Source organism: Macrobrachium rosenbergii, chromosome 9 (assembly GCF_040412425.1).
Source record: "Macrobrachium rosenbergii isolate ZJJX-2024 chromosome 9, ASM4041242v1, whole genome shotgun sequence".
Classification (NCBI taxonomy): domain Eukaryota; kingdom Metazoa; phylum Arthropoda; class Malacostraca; order Decapoda; family Palaemonidae; genus Macrobrachium; species Macrobrachium rosenbergii.
In genome coordinates, this window is record NC_089749.1 from 23021700 (window position 1) to 23042410 (window position 20711).

General features: G+C 46.2%; 2 protein-coding genes across 2 annotated transcripts; one reads left to right on the top strand and one right to left on the bottom strand.

Annotated features, from left to right (window-relative positions):
• The first annotated feature begins 4824 nt into the window (after window positions 1-4824).
• On the top strand, window positions 4825-7877 carry LOC136841913 (uncharacterized). The gene is made up of 2 exons (XM_067109333.1): window positions 4825-5205; window positions 7575-7877. Exons 1-2 carry the CDS (start codon window positions 4825-4827, stop codon window positions 7875-7877), a joined length of 684 nt encoding a protein of 227 aa, XP_066965434.1.
• Window positions 7878-16742: 8865 nt separating this feature from the next.
• LOC136841600 (trypsin-1-like) lies at window positions 16743-19856 on the bottom strand. The gene is made up of 4 exons (XM_067108672.1): window positions 19708-19856; window positions 18811-19006; window positions 17891-18185; window positions 16743-17098 (listed from the first exon to the last, which is right to left on the bottom strand). The coding sequence occupies exons 1-4, from the start codon at window positions 19754-19756 to the stop codon at window positions 16841-16843; spliced, it is 798 nt and encodes a 265-aa protein (XP_066964773.1). The 5' UTR covers window positions 19757-19856; the 3' UTR covers window positions 16743-16840.
• Window positions 19857-20711: the final 855 nt, after the last annotated feature.

A 20711-nucleotide genomic window follows, 5' to 3' on the forward strand; every position in this document is an offset into this window, starting at 1 on the left:
TTAGGATTTCTTCGATTTTTTTTTATCTATGTTTTGAAAGCAAAATCGCAGACATTTTATCGAAGGATTTTCCATTATCTGCAAAGAAAAAATATGACATTTATAAGTGTTTGTCATTTGGAAGCAAAATTACTAACATTTTTATCGATGGTTTTCCCAATCTTTGGGTGGGAAAAAAAATAGTTCATAGAGTTATTTTTTCTTTGGAAGAAATATTTATTTTTTCCATATATTTATAGGTTCATCCATCCTTTAGAAGCAAAATTTTCTGACATTAACTTTTATTGATGTTTTTCTTTTGTTCTCTGGAAGAAAATTTCATATTTTATAGGTTTTGCAATCTTTGGAAGCAAATTTCCTGACATTTATTGAAGGGTCTTTCATTCCCCGGAAGAAAAATTGTCTGACATTGTATTGAAGCTGTTACATTCTTTGGTAGCAAAATGTCTAGCATATTATCAGTATGGCGATTAGCACTGAGCGAGAAACAGCAGTTATCTGAAGCTGTGTTCTGGTTAGACCTGTAAAGACGTCACACGTATCTTCCTTTTCCAACAATCACGATCATGTACCGCATCTATCAACGCAGCGAGAATCTCATGTATATATTTGTATGTAGAATTTCCTGGCCTTTTCGCCAATATATACTTTATCACTGTATGCACATTACGTCTCTTATTATTGCTATTTGATTGACTGTTAACGAACGCAAATTGCTCTCACTCAGCGTAAGGGTCACGTAAGTCGAAGGTCGGGCACTCTGTTTCCGTCCGCACGCTGCTATGTACACCTGTGCCCGGGTAAATAAATTACTTACGGGCTGCTCTAGGATTAAGAGCCCGTGCTGGCACAAGGCCAGCTAAATCTGAAACAACAACAAATAAATTAGTCAGTACCCAGTTCTGTCTCTTTGACCTCACAGACCTAAGAAGCTGGAAAAGTTGCTGATTTTTCCACCTAATTCCAGTAACTAAAAGTAACACACTAATTAGGCCTGTTCCTTAGCCTAAAAGACTGTAGAGGTGGCATCCTGCATATCTCTCTCTGTAGGAAGGATTCGCAAAGCATACAAATATAAAAAAAAATCTCATAAAAGTGAAATTAAATAACACCAAAGTGCTGACGCAAATAAACGTCCAGATAACGGTTCATAGTATAAGAATAAAAATTATAAGATAAAAATCTTTCCTCCCCACTCACCCCGTCCCCGTAAACAGAAATAAACAGTGTAAATCCACAGATGTCATATTAAAGTTAATTGTCGTTACAGGACCCTAATGTCAATGGATCTTTGGCTGAATGTTGCTTGGTCATGGTGTGTCTCGTGGGAGCGAGGTTCCTTGATGACATAAGTCTAGCTGATTTTGATAACAATGAACAAGTTTTTTTATGTCCTTGATGAATGCGTGGCATTTAGTCTTTATAAGAAACGAAAATTTATCATGATGCTTTACGAAGATAGGGATAGAAGAGATGAATTGAACTAATACTGCGTAGATGCTATGTTAGTGTGTAACATTTAGTCTTTATAAAGATTTGGAATGTTATGGTTTTGCCTTAGAAACCTTGTTGTGCTTAAGAGTTCTTAACTAGGAACCTGGGAGTGCTTAGAGGTTCTTTGCTAGAATCCTTGGAGAGCGCAGATGCTCTTTGTTAGAAATCTTATAGTGCTTAGTGGTCTTCGTTGTTCAATTTGGAGTGTCAGGCTATTTACCTTAGAGTGCTTAGAAGCGCATTGTTAGGAATCATGAAATACAAGCTCTATTAGAAACCTATGGTTGCGTAGATGACCTTTATAAGGAACTTAGGAGTGGTCAGAAGCTCTTTCATCTAAACATTTTGGTCTTACAGGTGCTTCATTAAGAATTTCAGGTTGCGTCGACTCATTCGTAACCTTGGACGGTTAAGAGACTTCATTAGAAAGTTTGGGGTATTTATATTCTTCATTTGAAATGTTGGAGTGTTTAGAGCCTCTTCATTAGGAAATTTTGAGCTCTTAGACTGATGATCGGTAGCCCCTGAGGGCTTAAGGGCTTAGCACTTTCGGTCAGGGTGAAGAGGTCCCAGAAACCTAAGGAATTTGTTTTGAAATGACGAGGACCCCTACCGTCAACAGAACCAGGATGCCTAATATCATACTGTGAATAGGCTACAAAGCAGATCCGAAGCTGGTATAAGGCCAATGTAATGTAACAACAATCGCGTTGAAGTCACGAGAACAAAAAGATTCGAAAACAAAAGAGGAAAGTCCTCTGCCCCTGGTTGTATCAGCTGGGTCACTTTGTAAGGACGGGATTGAATGACATACTGGCTGGGTGTTGACTGGTTTATTGGTAGTTTCTTACTGAATGAATGTACAGAATCTTCGAAGATATTGGCGTGTGTGAGCGGTAAAGTAGCATCTACACACAGACAGGGGGAAACAGAGGTAATGATTTGGGCATCTGTGTTTGTCGGCAGACAAACAGATGGCGATTGTGAGAGAGACAATAAACGTACAGTAATAAAACACATATCAATGGAAAGGCCAGGACATTCTACATGTGGCCAATTGCATGAGATCCGAGACAGATTAATGAATACAATGCAGTAGCATAATATATGTGAAATGGTGAGACTGTAAGAGCCCGACGCTGCCTCTTCCAAACACGTGTGTGTTCGTCAATCGTCATCATCACGGAGTGGGACAGGGACAAACAGGAGCGTCTCCGTTCTCTTTCTCTACAGGAACGCGATTTCAACCATACAATATTTCCGTCTGTTTCTCCCCTAAGCATTGTTGTCTTAATGTATGTGCAATCACCACTACTTGCATTGCCATGCAAGCATTCTAATCATGTACTCACAATGTTCCAACGAATCTTCTGTATCAACTGTATGTGTGTTTCTGTTTGTGAAGACGCCAGATGTCTCTCCATTTCACATATATTATGCTACTGCATTGTATCCATTAATCTGTCTCGAATCTCATGCAATTGGCCATGTGTAGAATTTCCTGGCTTTTCCATTGATGTATATTTCATCACTGAATGTTTAATTATGTCTCTTGATGTGTTTGTCGGTAGACAAACAGATGGCTATCGCCATCTGTTTGTATACCGACAAACACAGATGCCCGAGCCTGTACCTCTGTTTTTACCTGTCTGCGTGTAGACGCTACCTTACCGCTCGCACGCGTCAATAACATCTTCGAAGATTCTGTACATTTTCACCCCCACCAAAATCACTTTCATGTATCATAATAAAGTTTTCATTAACCTACCCATCTCACAGGCTCATCATCAACAATTCAACATAGAGTTACGGGCTGCTCTAGGAGCAAGAGCCCATGCTGGCACAAGGCCAGCTAAATCTAAAACAACAACATGTTCATTTATCTCAGTAAGGAACTACCAATAAACCAGTAAACACCCAGCAAGTATGTCACCAATCCCCAGTCCCACACTGGTGACCCTGGAGTGACCAAGGACCCGGCCGACCAAGATGACGACCCACGCGCCGACAGACCATTCGCCGCCTCGCTGTTTCAGCCGTTCCTGAGTTCTCAGTGAAGTCCGACCTCAGAGATTACCCACCCCACCACCCCACCACCGAGCCCTGGATACTCTCCCAGGAAACCTGAAGCCGCCCTCTCTTCGACTCGCAGGACGAGCTGACCAACGAAGGACCAGCCACGTCATCCTTCAGCCGCTGCCGCCCCTCCCGAGCTGGCTACCAAGGATCAGCTGCCGTCATCCTTCAGCCCTCGAGCCGGCCACCGAAGGATCATCCGACGTCACCCTTCAACCCGCTCCCGTCCTCCTCGAGCTCTTGCTGGCCGGCGCCACCCTTCAGCCTCCTACCCGCCCCTAGCCCAAGCCCTTCAAGCCAACTACAATTGTCGGCAAGACAATTTCCGCATAGATGCCTTGCTTGCGGGGGGAACATTGTAAGAGCCCGTCGCCGTCTCTTCCAAACAATGACAATCAGACGTTACCCACGTCTTGGGGGAGAGTATTTGTAAGAGCCCGACGCTGCCTCTTCCAAACACGTGTGTTCGTCAATCGTCATCATCGGAGTGGACAGGACAAAACAGGAGCGTCTCGTTCTCTTTCTCTACAGGAACGCGATTTCAACCATACAATATTTCCGTCTGTTTCTCCCTAAGCATTGTTGTCTTAATGTATGTGCAATCACCACTACTTGCATTGCCATGCAAGCATTCTAATCATGTACTCATAATGTTCCAACGAATCTTCTGTATCAAACTGTGTGTGTTTCTGTTTGTGAAGACGCCAAATGTCTCTCCATTTCACATATATTATGCTATTGCATTGTATCCATTAATCTGTCTCGAATCTTATGCAATTGGCCATGTGTAGAATTTCCTGGCTTTTCCATTGATGTATATTTCATCACTGAGTGTTTAATTATGTCTCTTGATATCGCCATCTGTTTGTCTACCGGCAAACACAGATGCCCGAGCCTGTACCTCTGTTTTTACCTGTCTGCGTGTAGACGCTACTGCACCGCCAGCAACACAATAACATCTTCGAAGATTCTGTACATTTCCCCCACCAAAATCACTTTCATGTATCATAATAAAGTTTTCATTAACCTACCCATCTCACAGGCTCATCATCAACACCAACATAGAGTTACGGCTGCTCTAGGAGCAAGAGCCCGTGCTGGCACAAGGCCAGCTAAATCTAAAACAACAACATGTTCATTTATCTCAGTAAGGAACTACCAATAAACCAGTAAACACCCAGCAAGTATGTCACTCAATCCCCAGTCCTTACACTGGTGACCCCGGAGTGACCCGAAGGACCCGGCCGACCCAAGATGACGACCCACGCGCCGACAGACCATTCGCCGCCTCGCTGTTTCCCGCCGTTCCTGAGTTCTCAGAAGAAGTCCGACCAGAGATTACCCACCACCCCACCACCGGAGCTCCTGGATACCTCCCCAGGAAACCTGAAGCGCCCCGCACTCGTGAGGGACGAGCTGACCAACGGCGACCAGCCACGCCATCCTTCAGCCGCTGCCGCCCCTCCCGAGCTGGCTACCAAGGATCAGCTGCCGTCATCCTTCAGCCCTCGAGCCGCCACCGGCGATCATCCGACGTCACCAACCCGCTCCCGTCCTCCGAGCTCTTGCTGGCCGGCGCCACCCTTCAGCCTCCTACCCGCCCCTAGCCCTAAGCCCTTGAAGCCAACTACAATTGTCGGTAAACACAATTTCCGATAGATGCCTTGCTTGCGGGGAACATTGTAAGAGCCCGTCGCCGTCTCTTCCAAACAATGACAATCAGACGTTACCCACGTCTTGGGGAGAGATTTGAAGAGCCCGACGCTGCCTCTTCCAAACACGTGTGTTCGCTCAATCGCCATCATCGGAGGACAGGACAAAACAGGAGCGCCTCGTTCTCTTTCTCTACAGGAACGCCGATTTCAACCATACAATATTTCCGTCTGTTTCTCCTGCATTGTTGTCTTAATGTATGTGCAATCACCACTACTTGCATTGCCATGCAAGCATTCTAATCATGTACTCATAATGTTCCAACGAATCTTCTGTATCAAACTGTGTGTGTTTCTGTTTGTGAAGACGCCAAATGTCTCTCCATTTCACATATATTATGCTATTGCATTGTATCCATTAATCTGTCTCGAATCTTATGCAATTGGCCATGTGTAGAATTTCCTGGCTTTTCCATTGATGTATATTTCATCACTGAGTGTTTAATTATGTCTCTTGATATCGCCATCTGTTTGTCTACCGGCAAACACAGATGCCCGAGCCTGTACCTCTGTTTTTACCTGTCTGCGTGTAGACGCTACCTTACCGCTCGCACGCGTCAATAACATCTTCGAAGATTCTGTACATTTTCACCCCCACCAAAATCACTTTCATGTATCATAATAAAGTTTTCATTAACCTACCCATCTCACAGGCTCATCATCAACAATTCAACATAGAGTTACGGGCTGCTCTAGGAGCAAGAGCCCGTGCTGGCACAAGGCCAGCTAAATCTAAAACAACAACATGTTCATTTATCTCAGTAAGGAACTACCAATAAACCAGTAAACACCCAGCAAGTATGTCACTCAATCCCCAGTCCTTACACTGGTGACCCCGGAGTGACCCGAAGGACCCGGCCGACCCAAGATGACGACCCACGCGCCGACAGACCATTCGCCGCCTCGCTGTTTCCCGCCGTTCCTGAGTTCTCAGTAGAAGTCCGACCCTCAGAGATTACCCACCCCACCACCCCACCACCGGAGCCCTGGATACCTCCCCCAGGAAACCTGAAGCCGCCCCCGCACTCGTACAGGACGAGCTGACCAACGAAGGACCAGCCACGTCATCCTTCAGCCGCTGCCGCCCCTCCCGAGCTGGCTACCAAGGATCAGCTGCCGTCATCCTTCAGCCCTCGAGCCGGCCACCGAAGGATCATCCGACGTCACCCTTCAACCCGCCCTGTCCTCCTCGAGCTCCTTGCTGGCCGGGCGCCACCCTTCAGCCTCCTACCCGCCCCTAGCCCAAGCCCTTCAAGCCAACTCACAATTGTCGGCAAGACAATTTCGCATAGATGCCTTGGTTATGCTTGGGGGGAACATTGTAAGAGCCTCCGCCCTGACGCTCTCTTCCAAACACGACAACAGACGTTACCCACGTCTTGGGGGAGAGTATTTGTAAGAGCCCGACGCTGCCTCTTCCAAACACGTGTGTTCGTCAATCGTCATCATCGGAGTGGACAGGACAAAACAGGAGCGTCTCGTTCTCTTTCTCTACAGGAACGCGATTTCAACCATACAATATTTCCGTCTGTTTCTCCCTAAGCATTGTTGTCTTAATGTATGTGCAATCACCACTACTTGCATTGCCATGCAAGCATTCTAATCATGTACTCATAATGTTCCAACGAATCTTCTGTATCAAACTGTGTGTGTTTCTGTTTGTGAAGACGCCAAATGTCTCTCCATTTCACATATATTATGCTATTGCATTGTATCCATTAATCTGTCTCGAATCTTATGCAATTGGCCATGTGTAGAATTTCCTGGCTTTTCCATTGATGTATATTTCATCACTGAGTGTTTAATTATGTCTTGATATCGCCATCTGTTTGTCTGCCGCAAACACAGATGCCCGAGCCTGTACTCTGTTTTTACCTGTCTGCGCAGACGCTACCTACCGCTCGCACGCTACAATAACATCTTCTGAAGATTCTGCATTTTCAAATTTCACCAAAATCACTTTCATGTATCATAATAAAGTTTTCATTAACCTACCCATCTCACAGGCTCATCATCAACAATTCAACATAGAGTTACGGGGCTGCTCTAGGAGCAAGATCTGCTGGCACAAGGCCAGCTTCTAAAACAACAACATGTTCATTTATCTCAGTAAGGAACTACCAATAAACCAGTAAACACTCAGCAAGTATGTCACTCAACCCCAGTCCTTACACTGGTGACCCGAGGACCCGAAGGACCCGGCCGACCTAAGATGACGACCACGCTACCGACAGACCATTCGCCCTCGCCATTTCCTGCCGTTCCTGAGTTCCTCAGTAGTCCGACCCTCAGAGATTACCCACCCCACCACCACCGGGAGCCCTGATACCTCCTCCAGGAAACCTGAAGCTGCCTCAAGACTGCAGACAGGACGAGCTGACCAACGGCGACCAGCCACGTCATCCTTCAGCCGCTGCGCCTCCCGAGCTGGCTACCAAGGATCAGCTGCCGTCATCCTTCAGCCCCTCGAGCCGGCCACCGAAGGATCATCCGACGTCACCCTTCAACCCGCCTCCCGTCCTCCTCGAGCTCTTGCTGGCCGGGCGCCACCCTTCAGCCTCCTACCCGCCCCCTAGCCCAAGCCCTTCGAGCTAACTACAATTGTCGGCAAGACAATTTCCGCATAGATGCCTTGCTTGCGGGGGGAACATTGTAAGAGCCCGTCGCCGTCTCTTCCAAACACTGACAATCAGACGTTACCCACGTCTTGGGGGAGAGTATTTGTAAGAGCCCGACGCTGCCTCTTCCAAACACGTGTGTTCGCCAATCACATCATCGGAGTGGACAGGACAAAACAGGAGCGCCTCGTTCTCTTTCTACAGGAACGCGATTTCAACCATACAATATTTCCGTCTGTTTCTCCCTAAGCATTGTTGTCTTAATGTATGTAATCACCACTACTTGCATTGCCATGCAAGCATTCTAATCATGTACTCATAATGTTCCAACGAATCTTCTGTATCAAACTGTGTGTGTTTTCTGTTTGTGAAGACGCCAAATGTCTCTCCATTTCACATTATTATGCTATTGCATTGTATCCATTAATCTGTCTCGAATCTTATGCAATTGGCCATGTGTAGAATTTCTGGCTTTTCCATTGATGTTTATATTTCATCACTGAGTGTTTAATTATGTCTCTGATATCGCCATCTGTTTGTTCACCGCAAAACACAGATGCCCGACCCTGTACTCTGTTTTTACCTGTCTGGCGTGTAGAGATCGCTTACCTTACCGCCGCACGCTTAATAACATCTTCAAGATTCTGTTACATTTTCACCCCACCAAAATCACTTCATGTATCATAATAAAAGTTTTCATTAACCTACCCATCTCACAGGCTCATCATCAACAATTCAACATAGAGTTACGGGCGCTCTAGAGCAGAGCCGATGCTACTGGCACAAGGCCAGCTAAATCTAAAAACAACAACATGTTCATTTATCTCAGTAAGGAACTACCAATAAACCAGTAAACACCCAGCAAGTATGTCACCTAATCCCCAGTCCTTACACTGGTGACCCCGGGAGGACCCAAGGACCCGGCCGACTCAAGATGACGACCCACGCCCGACAGACCATTCCGCCGCCTCGCTGTTTCCCCGCCGCTCCTGAGTTCTCAGTAGAAGTCCGACCCTCAGAGATTACCCCACCACCACACCCACCACCGGAGCCTGGATACCTCCCCCAGGAAACCTGAAGCCGCTCGCACTGCACCAGGACGAGCCGACCAACGAAGGACCAGCCACGCCATCCTTCAGCCGCTGCCGCCTCCCGAGCTGGCTACCAAGGATCAGCTGCCGTCATCCTTCAGCCTCGAGCCGGCCACCGGTTGATCATCCACGCCACCCTTCAACCCGCCCCGCCCTCCTCCCGAGCTCTTGCTGGCCGGGCGCCACCCTTCAGCCTCCTACCCGCCCAGCCCAAGCCCTTCACCAATCTACAATTGTCGGCAAGACACCCTGCATAGATGCCTTGCTTGTGGGGGGAACATTGTAAGAGCCTGTCGCCTCTCCTTCCAAACACGACAATCAGACGTTACCCACGTCTTGGGAGAGATTTTGTAGAGCACGCCGCCTCTTCCAAACACGTGTGTTCGCCAATCGTCATCATCGGGAGGACAGGACAAAACAGGAGCCGCCTCGTTCTTCTTTCTCTACAGGAACGCGATTTCAACCATACAATATTTCCGTCTGTTTCTCCCAAGCATTGTTGTTTAATGTATGTGCAATCACCACTACTTGCATTGCCATGCAAGCATTCTAATCATGTACTCATATGTTCCAACGAATCTTCTGTATCAAACTGTGTGTGTTTCTGTTTGTGAAGACGCCAAATGTCTCTCCATTTCTACATATATTATGCTGTGCATTGTATCCATTAATCTGTCTCAAATCTTGCAATTGGCCATGTGTAGAATTTCCTGGCTTTTTCCATTGATGTATATTTCATCACTGAGTGTTTAATTATGTCTCTTGATATCGCCATCTGTTTGTCACTACCGCAACACAGATGCCCGAGCCTGTACCTCTGTTTTTACCTGTCTGCGTAGACGCTACCTTTTTCATCGCCAATAACATCTTCAAGAACATCTGTACATTTTCACCCCCACCAAAATCACTTTCATGTATCATAATAAAGTTTTCATTAACCTACCCATCTCACAGGCTCATCATCAACAATTCAACATAGAGTTACGGGCTGCTCTAGGAGCAGAGCCCGTGCTGGCACAAGGCCAGCTAAATCTAAAACAACAACATGTTCATTTATCTCCCAGTAAGGAACTACCAATAAAACCAGTAAACACCAGCAAGTATGTCACTCAATCCCCAGTCCTTACACTGGTGACCGAGGACGAAGGACCGGCCGACCCAAGATGACGACCCACGCGACCAGACCATTCGGGCCTCCGCTGTTTCCCGCCGTTCCTGAGTTCTCAGTAGAAGTCCGACCCTCAGAGATTACCACCCCACCACCCCACCACCGGAGCCCTGGATACCTCCCCAGGAAACCTGAAGCCGCCCCGCACTTCGTACAGGGGATTGAGCTGACCAACGTAGGACCAGCCGCCATCTCCAGCCGCTGCCGCCTCCCAGCTGGCTACCAAGGATCAGCTGCCGTCGTCCTTCAGCCCTCGAGCCGCCACCGGCGATCATCCGACGTCACCTTCAACCCGCTCCATGCTCCTCGAGCTCTTGCTGGCCGGCGCCACCCTTCAGCCTCCTACCCGCTTCTAGCCCAAGCCCTTCAAGCCAACTCACAATTGTCGGCAAGACAATTTCGCGATAGATGCCTTGCTTGGGCGGGGGAACATTGTGGAGCCGTCGCCGTTCTTCCAACACGACAATCAGACGCTACCACGTCTTGGGGGAGAGTATTTGTAGAGAGTCACGCTGCCTCTTCCAAACACGTGGCCCGCCAATCGTCATCATCGGGGTGGACAGGACAAACAGGAGCCGCTCTCGTTCTCTTTCTCTACAGGAACGCGATTTCAACCATACAATATTTCCGTCTCGTTTCTCCTAAGCATTGTTGTCTTAATGTATGTGCAATCACCACTACTTGCATTGCCATGCAAGCATTCTAATCATGTACTACAATGTTCCAACGATCTTCTGTATCAAACTGTGTTGTTTCTGTTTGTGAAGACGCCAAATGTCTCTCCATTTCACATATATTATGCTATTGCATTGCATCCATTAATCTGTCTCGAATCTTATGCAATGGCCATGTAGAATTTCCTGGCTTTTCCATTGATGTATATTTCATCACTGAGTGTTTAATTATGTCTCTTGATATCGCCATCTGTTTGTCTACCGCAAACACAGATGCCCGAGCTGTACCTCTGTTTTTACCTGTCTGGCGTAGACGCTACCCTTACCGCATTCACGCCAATAACATCTTCGAAGATTCTGTACATTTTCACCCCCACCAAAATCACTTTCATGTATCATAATAAAAGTTTTCATTAACCCCACCCATCTCACAGGCTCATCATCAACAATTCAACATAGGGTTACTGCTCTAGGAGCAGATTTCTTTCAAGGCCAGCTAAATCTAAAACAACAACATGTTCATTTATCTCAGTAAGGAACTACCAATAAACCAGTAAACACCAGCAAGTATGTCACTCAATCCCCAGTCCTTACACTGGTGACCCCGGAGGACCCAAGGACCCGGCCGACCAAGATGACGCGACGCCACGACAGACCATTCGCCGCCTCGCTGTTTCCGCGTTCTGAGTTCTCAGTAGAAGTCCGACCCTCAGAGATTACCCACCCCACCACCCCACCACCGGAGCCCTGGATACTCCCAGGGAAACCTGAAGCCGCCCCCGCACTCGTACAGGACGAGCTGACCAACGAAGGACCAGCCACGTCATCCTTCAGCCGCTGCCGCCCCTCCCGAGCTGGCTACCAAGGATCAGCTGCCATCATCCTTCAGCCCTCGAGCCGCCACCGAAGAGATCATCCGACGCCACCCTTCAACCCGCCTCCCCGTCCTCCTCGAGCTCTGCTGGCCGTGGCGCCACCCTTCAGCCTCCTACCCGCTAGCCCAAGCCCTCTAAGCCAACTGACAATTGTCGGTAAGACAATTTCCGTGATAGATGCCTTGTTTATGGGGAACATTGTAAGAGCCCACGCGCCGTCTCTTCCAAACACGACAATCAGACGTTACCACGTCTTGGGGGAGAGTATTTGTAAGAGTTCGACGCTGCCTCTTCCAAACACGTGTGTTCGTCCAATCGTCATCATCGGAGTGGACAGGACAAAACAGGAGCGCTCGTTCTCTTTCTCTACAGGAACGCGATTTCAACCATACAATATTTCCGTCTGTTTCTCCCCTAAACATTGTTGTCTTAATGTATGCAATCGCACCACTACTTGCATTGCCATGCAAGCATTCTAATCATGTACCAAATGTTCCAACGAATCTTCTGTATCAAACTGTGTGTGTTTCTGTTTGTGAAGACGCTAAATGTCTCTCCATTTCACATATATTATGCTGTTGCATTGTATCCATTAATCTGTCTCGAATTCATGCAATTGGCCATGTGTAGAATTTCCTGGTTTTTCCATTGATGTATATTTCATCACTGAGAGTGTTTAATTATGTCTCTGATATCGCCATCTGTTTGTCTACCGCAACACAGATGCCCGAGCCACCTCTGTTTTTACCTGTCTGCGCAGACGCTTACCTTACCGCGCCGCGCGTCAATAACATCTTCAAGATTCTGTACATTTTCACCCCACCAAAAATCACTTTCATGTATCATAATAAAGCTTCATTAACCTACCCATCTCTACAGGCTCATCATCAACAATTCAACATAGAGTTACTACGGGCTGCTCTAGAGCAAGAGTCTGTGTTGGCACAAGGCCAGCTAAATCTAAAACAACAACATGTTCATTTATCTCAATAAGGAACTACCAATAAAACCAGTAAACACCCAGCAAGTATGTCACTCAATCCCCAGTCCTTACACTGCACCCCGGAGTGACCAAGGACCCGGCCGACCCAAGATGACGACTCCACGCGCCGACAGACCATTCGCCGCCTCAGCTGTTTCGCCGTTCCTGAGTTCTCAGTGGTAGAAGTCCGACCTCAGAGATTACCCACCCCACCACCCCACCACCGGAGCCTGATACCTCCCAGGAAACCTGAAGCCGCCCCCGCACTCGTACAGGACGCGAGCGACCAACGAAGGACCAGCCACGTCATCTCAGCCGCGCCGCCGAGCTGGCTACCAAGGATCAGCTGCCGCCATCCTTCAGCCCTCGAGCCGCCACCGGCGATCATCCGACGTCACCCTTCAACCCGCTCCCGTCCTCCTCGAGCTCTTGCTGGCCGGGCGCTCACCCTTCAGCCTCCTACCCGCCCTAGCCCAAGCCCTTCAAACCAACTAGCAATTGTCGGCAAGACAATTTCCGCATAGATGCTTGCTTGCTTATGGGGGAACATTGTAAGAGCCCGTCGCCGTCTCTTCCAAACACGACAATCAGCGTTACCCACGCCTTGGGGGAGAGTATTTAGGCGGCCCTGCGCTGCCCTTCCAAACACGGTGTGTTCGCCAATCGTCATCATCGGAGGGACAGGACAAACACAGGAGCGCCTCGTTCTCTTTCTACAGGAACGCGATTTCAACCATACAATATTTCCCGTCTGTTTCTCCCTAAGCATTGTTGTCTTAATGTATGTGCAATCACCACTACTTGCATTGCCATGCAAGCATTCTAATCATGTACTCATAATGTTCCAACGAATCTTCTGTATCAAACTGTGTGTGTTTCTGTTTGTGAAGACGCCAAATGTCTCTCCATTTCACATATATTATGCTATTGCATTGTCCATTAATCTGTCTCGAATCTTATGCAATTGGCCATGTGTAGAATTTCCTGGCTTTTTCCATTGATGTATATTTCATCACTGAGTGTTTAATTATGTCTCTTGATATCGCTTATCTGTTTGTCTACCCGGCAAACACAGATGCCCGGAGCCTGTACCTCTGTTTTTACCTGTCTGCGTGTAGACGCCACTTTACCAAGACGCCAATAACATCTTCAAGATTCTGTACATTTTCACCCCCACCAAAATCACTTTCATGTATCATAACAAAGTTTTCATTAACCTACCCATCTCACAGGCTCATCATCAACAATTAACATAGAGTTACGGGCTGCTCTAGAGCAAGAGCCTGTGCTGGCACAAGGCCAGCTAAATCTAAAACAACAACATGTTCATTTATCTCAGTAAGGAACTACCAATAAAACCAGTAAACACCCAGCAAGTATGTCACTCAATCCCCAGTCCTTACACTGGTGACCCGGAGTGACCAAGGACCGGCCGACCCAAGATGACGACTCCACGCCAACGACAGACCATTCGCCTCGCCCGCTGTTTCCCGCCGTTCCTGAGTTCTCAGTAGAAGTCCGACCCTCAGAGATTACCCACCCCACCACCCCACCACCGGAGCCCTGGATACCTCCCCCAGGAAACCTGAAGCCGCCCCCGCACTCGTACAGGACGAGCTGACCAACGAAGGACCAGCCACGCGTCATCCTTCAGCCGCTGCCGCCCCTCCCGAGCTGGCTACCAAGATCAGCTGCCGTCATCCTTCAGCCCCGAGCCGCCACCGGGGATCATCCGACGTCACCCTTCAACCTGCTCCCGTCCTCCTCGAGCTCTGCTGGCCGGGCGCCACCCTTCAGCCTCCTACCCGCCCCAGCCCAAGCCCTTCAAGCCAACTACAATTGTCGGCAAGACAATTTCCGCATAGATGCCTTGCTTGCGGGGGAACATTGTAAGAGCCCGTCGCCGTCTCTTCCAAACAATGACAATCAGACGTTACCCACGTCTTGGGGGAGAGTATTTGTAAGAGCCCGACGCTGCCTCTTCCAAACACGTGTGTTCGTCAATCGTCATCATCGGAGTGGACAGGACAAAACAGAGCGCTCTCGTTTCTCTTCTCTACAGGAACGCGATTTCAACCATACAATATTTCCGTCTGTTTCTCCCTAAGCATTGTTGTCTTAATGTATGTGCAATCACCACTACTTGCATTGCCATGCAAGCATTCTAATCATGTACTCATAATAAACCAAACGAATCTTCTGTATCAAACTGTGTGTGTTCTGTTTGTGAAGACGCCAAATGTCTCTCCATTTCACATATATTATGCTATTGCATTGTATCCATTAATCTGTCTCGAATCTTATGCAATGGCCATGTGTAGAATTTCCTGGCTTTTCCATTGATGTATATTTCATCACTGGAGTGTTTAATTATGTCTCTTGATATCGCCATCTGTTTGTCTACCGGCAAACACAGATGCCCGAGCCTGTACCTCTGTTTTTACCTGTCTGCGTGTAGACGCTACCTTACCGCTCGCACGCGTCAATAACATCTTCGAAGATTCTGTACATTTTCACCCCCACCAAACTCACTTTCATGTATCATAATAAAGTTTTCATTAACCTACCCATCTCACAGGCTCATCATCAACATAGAGTTACGGGCTGCTCTAGGAGCAAGAGCCCGTGCTGGCACAAGGCCAGCTAAATCTAAAACAACAACATTGTACATTTATCTCAGTAAGGAACTACCATTAAACCAGTAAACACCCAGCCAGTATGTCACTCAATCCCCAGTCCTTACAAGACGTTTGGCTTCTTCACAAACAGAAACATACATACTGTTTGATGCAGAAGATTCGGTGGAACATTATGAGTACATGATTAGAATGCTTGCATGGCAATGCAAGTAGTGGTGATTGTACATAAATCAAGACAACAATGTTTAGGGAGAAACAGACGGAAATATTGTATGGTTGAAGTCGCGTTCCGTCAGGGAAAGAAAACGAGATGCTCTTGTACTGTCTTGTCCCCTCCGATGGATGACGAACACACACGTGTGTTTGGAAGAGACTGTGTTGGGGCGACAGTCTCTTGCAACTTCAGAGGGCGTTGGGGCGACAGTCTCTTGCAACTTCAGAGGGCGTTATTTAGTCGCCTGATGTCGGATTTTGGTTAAATCCTGGGCTATGGTAGTTTATGCCAAGGCCTTTCCTTAATATTGCGACTGATTTTCTTCGCTTGGGGACGCACTTAAGCACACTTTTGTTTTCTTTCCCTCGTTGACTTTCGTGGTATGGCACGCTTATTTCAGCAACCATTTTTTTTATTGGATACCCTATTAGCTATATCTATTCAACCTGACTCCTACGTTATTCTTTGCCAGATAAGTTCATGATATTTCAATTCACTCAGTAAAACGTATAACTGCTATAGATAAAATTTAGAAATCAGTAACGGCTCTATAAAGCTTTGTGCTTTCATATTGCTTTGCTTACGTTCTAAAATTTATTCATGCTTAGAATCCAGGGCAATATTCATTAAAATTATGTCTTGCATCTTTATCTTCGTAATATTTCACAAACAGGTTTGGCACAGAAAAGGCCTAAAATGCTGACCTTCTGGGTCATTGGGAAGGGGATTCCAATGCAAGCTGCATATCAACGTCCAGTATTTTACAGCCTTAGTTCTCAGAACCCGTGAAGGATTGCAACTTGCGTGTATGATTTTGTGGACTGTCTAATAATGTTAGATGCTTTTTTTTTAGAGATATAAAGAATTGTCACCATAAAGGCAAAATTGCCCTTCATTCTTGGAAGTTAGATGTTGATGGTGACGATAAGAATTTTTAATGCTTGAGGTAGAGATCATCCGAGAGAGAGAGAGAGAGAGAGAGAGAGAGAGAGAGAGAGAGAGAGAGAGAGAGAGAGAGAGAGGGTTTTTTCTTTATCCACGTTTCATCACTCAGTGTGTTAATATGTTAATGCTCTTTCAGTTGCCCGTACTCCCAAGACTAGACATTCAGATCAACTCAGATAGCTGTTTCCTTTAGCGCATATTGGCCTTATACCAGCAAGGACTCTCGACAGAGGAGATGAAAAGAACTGCACAAATAACCAAACTGAAAAGCTTTATTGACACGCATGATCGTCCTTGAATATCTAAGCAGTCGAGTCACCGAAAAACCAACGTCGATTTTCTTTCGTCCAGATTAGACGGCGTGCTCCTCGATCCAGTCCCGGAAGTAGGCAACTTCTGTGTAGACTCCAGGGTAGTTGGGGCGAGCGCACCCGTACCCCCAGGAGACGATTCCGTGGAGTTTTCCTCCGCAGACGAAGGGACCGCCGGAGTCTCCCTGGCAGGTGTCCTTGCCGCCCTCGGGGTATCCTGCGCACAGCATGGAGTCGACGATGTCAGAGGCACCGTAAGACTCTCGGCAACTTTCGTCAGCGACGACGGGCACATCCACCTGCAAGAGAAAGACAGCGACGTGCCGTTAGCGGGACGCGTGCGCGACTCAACAGCTGAATGTGGAACGTGCTGGTAATGATGTGCCCGTTAATGATCTCACTGTAAAGTAGAGGGTCGGATGTGGTGTTAATGGTGCATTTGTCTTTTGATGACATAAATAAATGTGAGAAAATCGTGGAAAAAGAGCCGTACTGATGATGCTGGATATGCAGATGACGCCAACCAAAAACTGGAAACAGTCCTGTTGTAAACTTGCTTACATAAAAGAATTGCGTTTGTTGTTTGAACTATAACTAGTTGGATTGGACAGAATGGAATCAGTTACTAATACAGTTTTCACCTATTGTTATTGTTATCATTATTTAATATGAAAATACATTTTATTGGAATGAACTATAAGAGCATGCAGTAAGTTTTGCCCAACGAAGTTTCGTAGATAAAATTAATGGAGACTATAAGTAAGAATAAGCTTTCAGTATTCGGGAAATTACGTAAAATGACGTCATCGCTTTACAGACTTTAAGAAGATTATTGTTGCAGGGAGTCAGCTGGCTCAGGCAGTCTTTTCCTACTCATCACGTCCAGGATGTAGAGTTTTCTACCTTCCTTTGTGTGTCCTAGGCTATCTAACCTGCCTCCGCCGGGGGTAGAAAAGGGAATTAGGTTGCCCGTCACATTGTCCATGGCTTTTCCCCGCCCCCCATCTAAAAAAAAAATGCATCTTAAAGATGAAAAATTTAAAGAGAAACGCGGAAAGACAAAAGGCGTCTTTTGAACTGAAATGAGTCACCTTTCGGAGTTTGTCTGGCAGGGAGCCGCCCTCGCTAGTCGTGCCCCATCCGGTGGTGGTACAGACAGTGCCAGGTTCGACTAACTCCAGCTGGGCTGGGAGCTCGATTGCCTTGACCATGTCGTTGATCACCAAGGGCGTGGACAGCTTGATGAGGGCGACGTCGTTCTCCATCGACTTGGTGTCAAAACTCTCGTGGGCGGTCAGAGCTTCAGCGTCGATGGTCTGCTCGTCGCCTGATTCGACACTCAAGTCGTATTCCCCAGCGACAACTACGACGTCGCTGGCTCCTAGGCTGATGTGGGGAGAAAGTGCCTGGTTAATGATGCTGGTTTTAAGTACGAGAAATGACTACCTCAGTCCAACCCACTTGTATTTATGATTGTAAGGCATTTATGTGTGTATTAGGACAATGTTGATGATTAGTGCGTGTTTTCATGGCTGGCTGTTTCCTTAAAGGGAACGAAAACTCGTTTTTTGAAATCTACATTCCTACAGGCAAACTTTTAATGAAGGAGTAGCGCTTCAGTTGTGCTAATAATTAAAAGCAAAATATTAGCTGATTGGTGAATAGTTTGTTGATAATCTAATAAAGATTTCCGTATCGAAGAAGAAGAAGAAGAAGAAGAAGAAGGAGGATGGGGAGGGGGAGGAGGAGGAGAAGAGTGTTTAATGTTTAAAACGAGAGTTTAGTCGTGTCCAGACTGCGCTCACTGTGGTGGCTGCAGTAAGATTTTAGTAATGAAATCGAATGTCACAAATTTTGATACAATTCAGTAGAACTTTTCAGGGCAGAGAAAGAGATTTGTGTGTGCTGAAATTCTACAAAATAAAATTATTCATCTCTCTCTCTCTCTCTCTCTCTCTCTCTCTCTCTCTCTCTCTCTCTCTCTCTCTCTCTTTGAGACCACATAGCCTACCCTTCAGTGCAGTGAGCGGCGGTGATGACGTAATTCTCGTTGTAGACGGAGCCACCGCAGGAGTGATACCTTCCGAAGATGCTGTTAACCTGCATTGAAATCTGGTGGGGGAATTCTCCTGGCGCGGCCTCGTCTCCTCCAACTATTCCAATGGGAATAGGCTTCCTCCTGTAGAGTTTTGGCACCTGGGGAAGCCCTTCAGAGAGAAAAAAATACGATGGTGAGAGGCTTTTCATCCGTGCGAGTCTGTAAGAAAGGTGGGGAGGGGCCTAGGGTTATGGAACCGTAATCGTAATAAGAGTAGTAAACTTCTAATTTGTTGGAAGCTGTCGAAATGATTGATGCTGATGCATGTGACAACAAATACTGCAATGTAGAGGCTGATGTGAGGGCCCTGAGGGCCAGCCCCATACCCTTATCTAGCCCAGACCTGAAGAAAAGGAGAACTGGAGAGGGGAAGGAAACGATTTTATGAAAGACTGCAAGAGTAAGCAGTACAACGAATCAATAAGAAACTTTCCAAAGAATCACATTGCTGGGGATAAAATGATTTACGTGCTGCGTGTTAACAAGGAGTTCTTTCCGAAAGTGAAAAATAGAATTACAGTTTATTAGAATAATTATTGTAATAGAATGTGAAAGTGTAATTTTGAAACACCACTGATGAATACGGTATGATAGCACACATCGTTTTACGGAGGATCAGTTTAGTCCTCGATAAAGGAAACTGATAAATAATATAGTACTAAAATAAAAAAAAAATATATGTTATTATAACATGAAAAGTAGTGAGAGAAATTTTACGTTAATTTCACAAAAATCTAGCTAAAGAAACTCCTCCACAGTTCAGAACCAGTGGAAGTCGTTGAATCCATCCGGATCAACAGCATACCCTACCTATTGAAAGAGCCACGCACAGAGCCAGAAGAGCCAGTCGCAGAAGCATTGTGGGTGATGGAATGCCGACGAAAAGGTGCCATTCGAATCTCCCTGACCTCTTTTTATAGTGATCGTGCGCTCTTGAGCATTTGGAAGTGCGCAAGTTGCAGACTGCCCCAACCTTGTAGTGTGTCCCCAGACATGTGGTGTTTCTCACGCAGCATGATATGTCGAGGGGAAATCCTGGTTTTTGTTTTCTTTCGTCTTTTATTAAAAAGAAGGAGACATTACTTATGCACGTGCTTTCTAAAATGGACTTGGACCCAAGGGCTACATTTTCTTAAGATGTATTAGTTTTTTAAATATGTGCACAGAATACCACGCGAGGGAACAAAAGCCACGAGCTTTAATGCTGAAGCAGTCATTTGCATATTTGCACTGGTTATAAAGAAGCAAATAAATCTAATAATATATATATATATATATATATATATATATATATATATATATATATATATATATATATATATATATATGTAATGGGAAGGCATGCAATTTTTAGAACTGTCTGTTATACTGTTTGCCTTCACTTCGTAGGAAACAAGTTACCTGATATTTAACTTTGCTGGAACTTCACTTATCGTGCTCAGATGTCGGCTATCTTTCAATATTTCATAAAGTTCTTCTTTGTTAATGGTGGTTAAATGAAATTTATGTTTCAATTACATTTATTTAGTCTTTAAACTGTATAACTTTTTCCATCTTTCAATGGGTAGCAATGACCGAGTCTTTATCTTAAAAGGCACATCGTAAAATTCGTGGACTTAGAATTTCACTTGGACTATGGGCATTCAGAAATTTTATAAGTTCACTAGTCGGTTTGGGTTGTCACAGTCACCTCTCCACACATGTCGCACACTCCCTGCCCTGATGCCTTTTTCTAACTGACTCTACTTCCAGTGCCTTCGTATATATGGGTATGGGTCTGATGCCCGAATCTGATATAATTTTCCTTAGTTTCG

What these genes read in the sequence shown, in the direction of transcription:
- LOC136841913 (XM_067109333.1), top strand. Translation starts at nt 4,825, where the DNA reads ATGACGACCCACGCGCCGACAGACCATTCGCCGCCTCGCTGTTTCCCG. An exon ending in CCTTGAAGCCAACTACAATT is followed by an intron (nt 5,206 to 7,574) that starts GTCGGTAAACAC and finishes TCCGACCCTCAG; the next exon opens with AGATTACCCACCCCACCACC.
- LOC136841600 (XM_067108672.1), bottom strand. Translation starts at nt 19,756, where the DNA reads ATGCTTCTGCGACTGGCTCTTCTGGCTCTGTGCGTGGCTCTTTCAATA. An exon ending in GTGCGTGGCTCTTTCAATAG is followed by an intron (nt 19,007 to 19,707) that starts GTAGGGTATGCT and finishes TTCTCTCTGAAG; the next exon opens with GGCTTCCCCAGGTGCCAAAA. An exon ending in GCCGCTCACTGCACTGAAGG is followed by an intron (nt 18,186 to 18,810) that starts GTAGGCTATGTG and finishes TCCCCACATCAG; the next exon opens with CCTAGGAGCCAGCGACGTCG.